General features: G+C 36.8%; 1 protein-coding gene across 1 annotated transcript in view; it reads left to right on the forward strand.

Moving 5' to 3' along the window:
• Positions 1-649, forward strand: part of LOC125658516 (perlucin-like) — a 15,900-nt gene extending 15,251 nt beyond the window's left edge. Inside the window, exon 5 of the mRNA XM_056150865.1 lies at positions 1-649. This exon is cut by the window's left edge and continues 23 nt beyond it. Within this exon, the coding sequence (XP_056006840.1) occupies positions 1-219 (219 nt within the window). The 3' untranslated portion in view covers positions 220-649.
• The last annotated feature ends 9,282 nt before the right edge of the window (positions 650-9,931 follow it).

Here is a 9,931-nt window from a genome sequence, read left to right on the forward strand (position 1 = left end):
TATATTTGTCCAGTAAATGCATGGATCGCTGGCACCGATCATGATATTGAGGGCAGATTCAGGTGGAATGGAAAGACTGACATGACTTTTACAAACTGGTATTTGGGTCAACCTGACGGTGGAACTCCAACGCAAAACTGCGTCCAGATTATGCGAAATGGATTTTGGGATGACTATGATTGTCATTTTGAAAACAGTTTTATTTGCGAGCATCAGTAACATCTTACACATATATGGCTGCTAAAATTACTCGGCAAGGACATGGTACCCGCCATTGGGAAAATAACACAAGTGCAGAATGTTTATAGGCCTATGCAAAATAGTTTTCTGGCAAAACTCTTTCCTGCAAGTTTTTCACACAGAGTTCTAGAGCAATTTTTATCCCAAAACATAGTTATATCATATGTTTGCAATAAGGTCAGTTTGACCTCGAGGTCAGTTTGACCTCGATTGTTATGTAAGGTCAGTTTGACCTCGATTGTTATGTAAGGTCAGTTTGACCTCGATTGTTATGTAAGGTCAGTTTGACCTCGATTGTTATGTAAGGTCAGTTTGACCTCGATTGTTATGTAAGGTCAGTTTGACCTCGATTGTTAGGTATATGTATTGCTATTAGCCTCCTAGTTTTTCATGAATATTATATACTCTCATTACGTCATTTTCAATAAATGACAATTATGGAAAATACATACGTGTGTTCTGTTGTTTGAGCAAAAACTAGCTTCATTGAAGGTAGCAGTTTAGAGAAATTTTACTTAGTTATGACAAAGCGTTTATCACAATTTTGGCAAAGTGCTTGCAGCAAAGTTTTGGTATACTAACAGCACACTTTTCACAGGAGCAATAATGTTATATTCCGGGAGGAATTCAGGCGGGAAAGACGACAAAATATGTAACTCATCCGTCTTAATCATTCTGTCTAAAATATCCCGATATGTCGGCTAAGAATGTGTAAAATGCCTTAAAGCAATTCTACCCTCCTGTGATGTCATCAGATTTTGCAAAATCGATGATTTATTTAGATTTATGCATGATAGGAGCGTAAATTTTGTTGGAGTCTTTTCCTATAGGTATTGTAAAAAATCTTGTTAAAAATAAACTATTTCAAAGGTCTAAGTTATAGATGAATAACCAATGATACGTTTTAAGATATTGAGTCCAAGGGCAATGACTCTGTTTTTATTAATTTCCTTATCAAGTCTATTATGCGATAGATTTCCTTTATTTTTTTACAGACATTTTGTATATTTTTGTGAAGAAACAGTTTCATGAAATTGTTATGAATGCTATAATTAGTACAAATAAAAAATGATATAGAGATTCTATTGAGAATAGTACAAATAGAAAGTTATGAAATATAAATGGGATAAATATTGTATTAGTCAAGTAGCATTGTCATGAAATCATCACGTAAAATGTGTAGGAATGCACGGGCTGGTGAAATTCACGTCATGTGAACATATTTTAGTAAAAATAGACATTGGTATCCAGTCACACATTGTACACATGCATTTGTTTTTCAAACTCACACAACTAGTTCTTGTACAATTTCTTAGATATTAGTGACACGTGCTGCTATATCATGCTCAGTATCGAAAAAAATCAAAATAAAAACACCAATCACAAATCGGGGGGGGGGGGGGGAGGAGGAGGAGGAGGGGGACACTCACATACTCACATGTCGGGTATCTATTTTTATTCGCACACATTTCACGTCACATCACCCTGTATTTTTTGTGCTTATGTAACCGTTCTTGAATATGAATTTCACAAGATGGTTGTAGGGTAGTGAGTTCATTTATTTCATCAATCATACGGAGTAAAACATATACGAGATGAGATGTGATGACCCTAAAACAATGACAATATATAAACATACAAACAACACAAAGACAATACTAAGACATGATATTTCAACAATAACAAATACACAGAACATTCAATTAATACAAATTAATGTTTAGGCCATTAATTTATAGTTTACATTATTTCTGTGATTAAAATATAGTAATTAGATTAGGTCAATTATATGTACATTACATACCGGTTTATGGAACCGAGTTAGCCCCTTATACAGTGTTGGCTCAAAACTGGGCTTTATATATACTGACCTATTAAAACAGCAATTATAACAATATTCACAAACCCTTCTTATTTAAGGATACATGAATTAAAATAAAAACTTGCAATAGCTGAATAGATATTCATAACATTTAGCAGCTTCCATTCTTCTCTTTCATACAAGTTTAGCAATTGATTTAAAATATAACTTTTCTCATTCATTAATTACTTATATAGAATTAAATAAGTGATTTTATAGATTTTAAATAGCTTATTTTACTTACAGGTAAAGGTGTTGTATAGAACAATCCAAGTACTTTTAGATTTATAAAATGTAGTCACACCTATGTAAGACAAACTATTCTTCTCCTGGTCTAGCAACTCACTAACTACTCACTTTGAAAAAAAGAATACCTGCAAGCACCCTGAAATTCCCGCCAGGGTCTACCATTGGCCAAAATACAAATAACCAGCCAATAGAAATTTAAACCCAGTACATTACCTATTAAAATGTACATACTTTCACCTAGGCTATCAATACCTGAGACCTGGACTTAACCATTATAAGAAATAGGGGTGTTTAGGTTTATTTAAACACATACACACAAAACTGTAGTTAGTAGCGCTGCGCATGAATGAATGCAAGCATGAATGAATGAATGAGAATCTGGATTAAATCAAAGTATAATGTAAAATAATAAAACAAAAGTCCAACTATCACAAACTCCCCCCAATAAAGAAATGACGTCCTCGTCATTTACAAAACACAAAAAAAAAACTGAGGCAGAGAATGGCAGTGAACTTACACTTTATTTACAATGTTAATAATGCTTTTAAGTAAAATATTCCTCTCTTCTGGAACTTCTGTGCTCACAAATAGCTGTCTTAAAATATCCACTTTCCTGTCATTGATCATGTTTACTTGATAGTCATCTAAGTGTTTTGGTGGTCTCTTTGGTCTTGCAGATCTCCTCAATGAAACGCTCTCTTTCTCTGCGACACCAGTTTGTTGCTCTGGGCCTCCACCCTCATCTGTCTGAGTAGCAGGGAATTCCCGGGTTTCCCTTTCCGGCTCGGGCACTGGTTCCACCATCCTTGGTGCTGCTGCTCCTTCCACGATGATGTTTTCTTCATCTCTGTGAGCAGTCATGGTTACCGGTACCGGTATCTGAAAATAAATTTCATCTGCAGAATCAGAGAGATCTGTATCTTCCAAACTCTGGTCTACTTTGGTATCTGGTAGTTCTTTCTGATGCTCCTCTTGGTGTATCTGTGTCTTTTTCTGTCTTGGTTTTGGTATAGGCTTTTCTGTCGCCACTTTCTCATCGGGATCAATGTGACCTATTGGCAATAATAAGTTACGATGCAAGGTTCTGGATCTTCCTGTGCCATCCTCCCTTTTCACTACGTACACTGGCACATCTGGATTGGGTTGTCGTAAAATTTGGTACGGTTCTTCTTCCCACCTATCGGCAATCTTGTGCTTTCCATCGAATGCGACAACCTTAACTAAGACCCTATCACCTGGTTGTACATTTACGCCCCTGACCTTAAGATCATAGTACTTACCTTGTTTCCTCCGAGCTTTTTCTGCTGCTTCCAGTGCTAACTCGTATGCATTTTTCATCCTCTTCCTTAATTCCTCAACATACTTTGGTAAGGACTTTCTCTCAGAGTTGCTGATACCAAAAGCAATATCCACTGGTAGCCTTGGTTCTCTCCCAAACATGAGCAGATAAGGGGATTGTCCTGTACTTTCATGCCTGGTGCTGTTATAAGCATGTACTAAAGGTGACACATGTGCTTTCCAGTTGCTCTTCTGAGATGGTTGCAATGTACCGAGCATATCCATTAGAGTCCTGTTGAATCTTTCACACATTCCATTGCCCATTGGATGGTAGGGAGTAGTGCGAGATTTCTTCATTCCTGTGATGTTACAAAGTTCTTTAATTATTTTCCCATCAAAGTTTGCCCCTTGATCACTATGTATCCGTGTGGGAAATCCATATTTGGTCAAGAAGTTGTGATAAAAGGCTTCAGCTGTTGTTCTCGCTGTCTGGTTCCTTGTGGGAATAGCCTGTGCAAATCTCGTAAAATGATCCGTAATAATCAGGATGTGATGGTAACCTCCCTTTGATGGTTCTAATGTCAGGAAATCCATGCACACTAATTCGAGTGGATATGATGTTCGGATAGGCATCAGAGGAGCTCTCTGGTTAGGCAGCACTTTCCTTCTTAAGCATCTGTGACAACCTTTGATCCATTTGTCAATGTCGTTGTTAACCCCATGCCAGTAAAATCTGTCCTTCACCAGAGATAACAATCTGTCTCGACCAGGATGTCCAAAGTCGTTGTGTAAGCTCTTTAGGACAACTGGAACTAGCTCTTTCGGAACTACAACCTGTCTTCTCACTTTACCATCTATCTGGACCTTCCGTTGTAAAATTCCATCTTCCAGTACCAGAGAGTGGAAGTTCCGGATTAGGGTTAAAGAATGATGCGAGGGAGGCAAATCATCCATCTTAGGTTTTCTCCCTGACTTCACATGTTGAATCCAGTTCCTAATTACAGGATCTTTATCTTGAACTTCAATCCAATTGACCTGTTTAAACTGTGAAGTTTGACAATCTAGTTGGTTGATAGTTTCAGCATCCAAAGATAAATTTTCAATACAAGGAATTTGTAGTTGTATAGAGTCACAAAAAGCTTTAAATGAATTATTTGAAATTGAAGAATCTTTAACTGTTTGTTCTGTCAGTCGAGATAGTCCGTCAGCGTCACCATTTCTTTTTCCTGCTCGATATTGAATTTCTAAGTCAAAGTTGGCAAGAGCAGCCAACCACCTATGTCCAGTTGAATCCAATTTGGCTGTGGTTAAAACATAGGTGAGTGGGTTATTGTCCGTCAGTACTGTCGTCTTATTGCCCAATAGATAGTCTTTGAATTTGTCGCACACTGCCCACTTCAGTGCTAAAAATTCTAATTTGTGTGCAGGATAATTCCTCTCTGTTTTTGTCAAACCCCTACTGGCATAGCTAATGACCCGTTTCTGTCCATCTTGTTCCTGATAAAGAACTGCACCCAGTCCATGGTGGCTTGCATCAGTATGCAATTCAAATGGAACATCATAGTCTGCATATCCTAATATTGGCGGTGTAGCTAATGCCTCCTTCAAACTGTCAAAAGATTTCTGTTCCTCATGATCCCATTTCCATGTTTTAGATGTCCTTTTCCTAGCTGCCTTTTTGCTATCTGTAGGAATTGGCATAAGCTGAGTTAGTGGTCGAGCTATCTTGCTGAAATCCTTGATAAACTTCCTATAATAACCAACAAATCCCAAGAATTTCCTAACATCCTCAGGCGATGTGGGAGTCGGCCATTGGAGAACTTTGTTGGTTTTATCAGGATCTGTTGCAATGCCTTCACTTGAAACGATGTGTCCCACGTATTTGACCTTCTCCTGAAAGAATGTACATTTCTTGGGTGATAGTTTTAGCCCTGCTGTTTTCAACTTGTCAAATACTAGCTGTAGTCGCTCCAAGTGCTCTTCAAATGTCTTGGAGAATATGATGATGTCATCCAGGAATATAAAGCAAATGTTGAGATGGAGTTCCCCAAGACAATCTTCCATGAGTCTTTGGTAAGTTGCCGGGCTATTTGAAAGTCCAAATGGCATCCGGTTGTATTCATACAAGCCTAAGGGACCAACAGTGAAAGCTGTCCTCTCTTTATGATCCTCAGCAATTTCAATTTGATGATAGCCTGATTTAGCATCAAGTACTGTGAAGTAAGAGTTTCCGGATAGGTTGTCCAATATTTCCTCTATGCGTGGGAGTGCATAAGCATCTTTCTTGGTGTTACTATTTAACTGTCTATAATCCACACACATCCTTAGTTCACCATTTTTCTTCTTCACCAGAACCACATTACTTGAAAATGGCGACTTTGACTTCCGAATTACTCCAGCTTCCAACAACTGTTGAAGATGATCCCTAACCTCTTTAAACATTCCTGGAGGTATCCGTCTGTGTCGTTGTTTAAATGGTGTATCCTCTGTCAATTCTATCCGATGCTTAACTGCAGTAACATGTCCAATGTCTGTATCTCCACATGAGAAAATACCTCTGTTTCTTGTAATCATCTCCTTAGCTTTAATGTACTCCTGCTCATTCAGGTTTTCTTTGGATATCTGGAAGTTTGTTTCTGTAACATCCTGAATAATTGTTGTAGGTTCAGGCATGTCTTCCACAGTGACTGCTTGTAACTCTGCAATAATTGCTTTGGGTGAAACTTTTACTGTCCTGGTTGTAACATTACTGATAGTCACTGGCACTGGCCCTGTAACATTGTAGTTATACTCAATAAGGTTTGGGATGATGTCTAAATCTTTTGGAATAACTGACTTTCCCGCATCCTGTATTAGAGCGACTGTCTGATGATAAGGGAGAGTCTTATCAGCATATCCTTCAATCGTCACCTCTCCATTTGGGGGAATAATAACAGGTTTTCTCTCTGCAGATTTTAATACACCTAATCTGTAGTTGTTCCTGATCAGTTCCTTCTCTCGAAGTGTTAGACATCGAAAAGTCCTAAACCAGGGTTCATGCAACTTTGCAGTTTGTAAGTACCTATCTCCGTTACTATTCTTTGTTTCCTCCATCAAGGATTTAAGAATATTTGTACCTAAAAGAATAGGCACATCCCTGTGATAGCTTGTATCATCCACAACCAGTAATAAACAAGTATGCTTACTGCAATCACCAAGTCCATCTGAAGAAATATCTAGCTCAACTGCTCCTTTATAAGGTAAACTGCTTCCATCTGCACACTGCAGTTGAAACATATCTTCAATGTTTTGAATTTCTACATCGTGGAAATACTCTTGATAAAATGATTCGCAAATGGTTGATACTGTAGACCCTGTATCCAGTAAAGCAGTAGTAAGTATCCCATTTACTTTAATCTTAACTTCTGTTGGATCTCCTATGATAACTGCTGATTGACGCTTTGTTTCTTGTCGACCTAGCGTCCGCGTCTTGATACTGGCCGAGATGAGTTTAAATCTTTCTTGTGGTCTAATCTCACTCTGCATCCGTACTTCAGATGTCCTACCTGACCACATCTGTAACATACAACTTCCTTATCATTCTCATTTTCCTGTGCATATCTTCTTTTGTTTTTATACTGCCCATGCTGCTGTCCTTTGTGTCCTTGATCTTGGTATTCATGATACTTCTTTCTGACATCATCTATGTCCTCTTTCATCTGATTCATTTTTGTATCCATTTTCTGAATCATTGCCTTCAATTCATCCATTTGCACATTACTTGTACTAGCAACTGTCTGGTGAATGTTAGTTTTCTTGATGTTTCCTTTTCTAAGTTTATCTTGTTCAACTTTCCTTACTGCCCGTCTCAATTCATCAAAGTTGGTGCATTCTTTGAAAATATGTCCAGTGATATCTTTAAGATTTTCTGCTAGTCCATTCCAAAACATATTTCTTAACATTTGATCTGTATTTGTTGGAGTGACCTCGCAGTTCTGAATCACTTTATTGAGCAAGTCCTCTAACCTACAGCTCCACTCTGACACATCTTCACTTCCTCCTTGTGATGCACTATAGAACTGGGATAGTAGATTTTCATTATCATCAACAGTGCCATATACACTGTCAAACCTATGTAATATGTTTTCAATAGACGCATCTGTTCCAAGTCTCATCAACACCCGAGCTGCATTTCCTCGTAATGATCTTCTAATGCTTTGTAAAATAGTGGTAGCTCTTACATCATCTTTCATCAGACATCTCATTTCATAACGCCATAGGTCATATGAAGTGTCACTTTTCTTATCTCCAGAAAATACTGGGAGTTTGGGTGGATGAGATGCAAAAGTAGTTGCAGAATATTGAGTACTACTAGTAGCACCACCTGTCTCATGTGCATCATGCATTTCTCCTTGCGAAACTCTAGGCGCTGTCCAATTTGCATAATTGATCATCCATGATTTGAGATCCTTTGCAGATTTTGATTTCGGTTTTACTCCTAACTCCTTCAAAGCATGTGCTAATTGTTTTAGTTCGGTGTCAGTTAATTCCTCTGATGTTCCTGGGTTGTCTGTACTCATGATTGCAGTTTAACCAAACACAATTAATACAATCTAAGTATAAGTTCTGTAAACCTAATTCTAAATAAAGTAACACTAGTTACTTCAACCTTAAGTCTACATCTAATATACCTGAAATGGTTTAGTCTAATTACACCTGGGGGGAAAACTTCAATAACTAAATTCTAAATTCAATGCAGTATCAAAACTAAATATAATTTCTAAACTCCTGAAACAAAATCAAATATATTAAGTGTATAACTAACTAATAGAAACTAATTAGATTGTAACCTAATTAAATTGTACTTAATGAACCTAAGAACTAAACAAACTTAATGACTATCATATAATTAAGAACATTAAGTTCAAGAAACCGCCACGTAGAAATGAAAATTAAGAAACCGCCGCGAACAAATGAAAATCAAGAAACCGGCACGTTGACCAAAAAAATCAAGTATCTAATGTACTAATTGATAACCTGCAATAATAAACAATGCAATGAATCTAAGCTGGGATATATACGAGCAAAGTCAAGGATGATGATAACAGACAAAATGATCTCTGAATGGTATACCTATGGATGTCAGATTGGGAAAATTTAAATCCCTTTGAACTAGTCAACCAGACAACACGTACACAATGGTACCGTACACAAACGCAACTATATTTCCAAACTATAACGTTTTCCACTTACCTAACTTTGACTAATGATGATTAATGGATATATGAACGCTGCAAGCAAGCGCAAATTAGTAAACAACGTACTTCTCATACAATATCGTGAACAGGGACAAAATGTTAACCTACATTTTGTTTAAGTCAAATCAAAACCTTTGATTTAAAGAAATACCCTTGAAATACTGTTGACTCTTATAGACAAATGAAACACGAACCACCAACAGCTATAATTATATTATTTCACGCCAACTGAAATGAATCCCTGATTTTCAAACGTGGTTTTGTTTTTACCGGATGTTATTTAGTAGGGTATTAAAGACCGGTATAGTTTACACTAAAAACAGTGCGACATTTAACTCTGGACACGACAAAAGTCCGGAGTTTCGCCAACCCTTTTATTAAGGATACAAATAAACCCTTTACAAAAAAAGATGGGATTTTATGTTCACAAGACATGCACCAACATTTACACTTGTAACTATTGTAGTTTTTAAGATATTTCACCTGAAATCAAAAAATCCCATGGGATTTTGGAGGGATTTTTAATCCCACTTTGGGGATTTTCACTCCCACCAAAAATCCTGTGGGAGAAAAAATATAATTTCTCCCATAGGATTTTAACTCCCATATTTAAACTAATTATGGGATACAATGTCCCATAGGAGGAAATGTCCCATAATGAACATGAAATGGCAGTAAATATCCTATTTGAGCATGAATGGGAATAGATATCCCAAATAAAGCACAGGATGGGATTTTTATTCCATGAATATAACAATAAAACAGAAAATTGTATCTTAAAAAGTGTTGTTTGTCATGATTCTTAAAATATACTTAAAAGCCAATGCATGACATTAATTTTTAAATATATATAGTAATTATAAACTCTTATGTGTCGGCCTATGTGTTTGTGAATAAATGTCTAAAAAAACATGAGAGATAATAAAGGATATTAGAGCTCTGCATTACTAAACTTTTCCCCATGCAATTTTAATTGTATACATATAACCTTGCACAAAAATCTCCATATAAAATTGGACGGGACTATATTATTGCAACAAGCAGACAAGAACACTATGAAATACTC

This window comes from Ostrea edulis, chromosome 9 (assembly GCF_947568905.1).
Source record: "Ostrea edulis chromosome 9, xbOstEdul1.1, whole genome shotgun sequence".
NCBI classification, from domain to species: domain Eukaryota; kingdom Metazoa; phylum Mollusca; class Bivalvia; order Ostreida; family Ostreidae; genus Ostrea; species Ostrea edulis.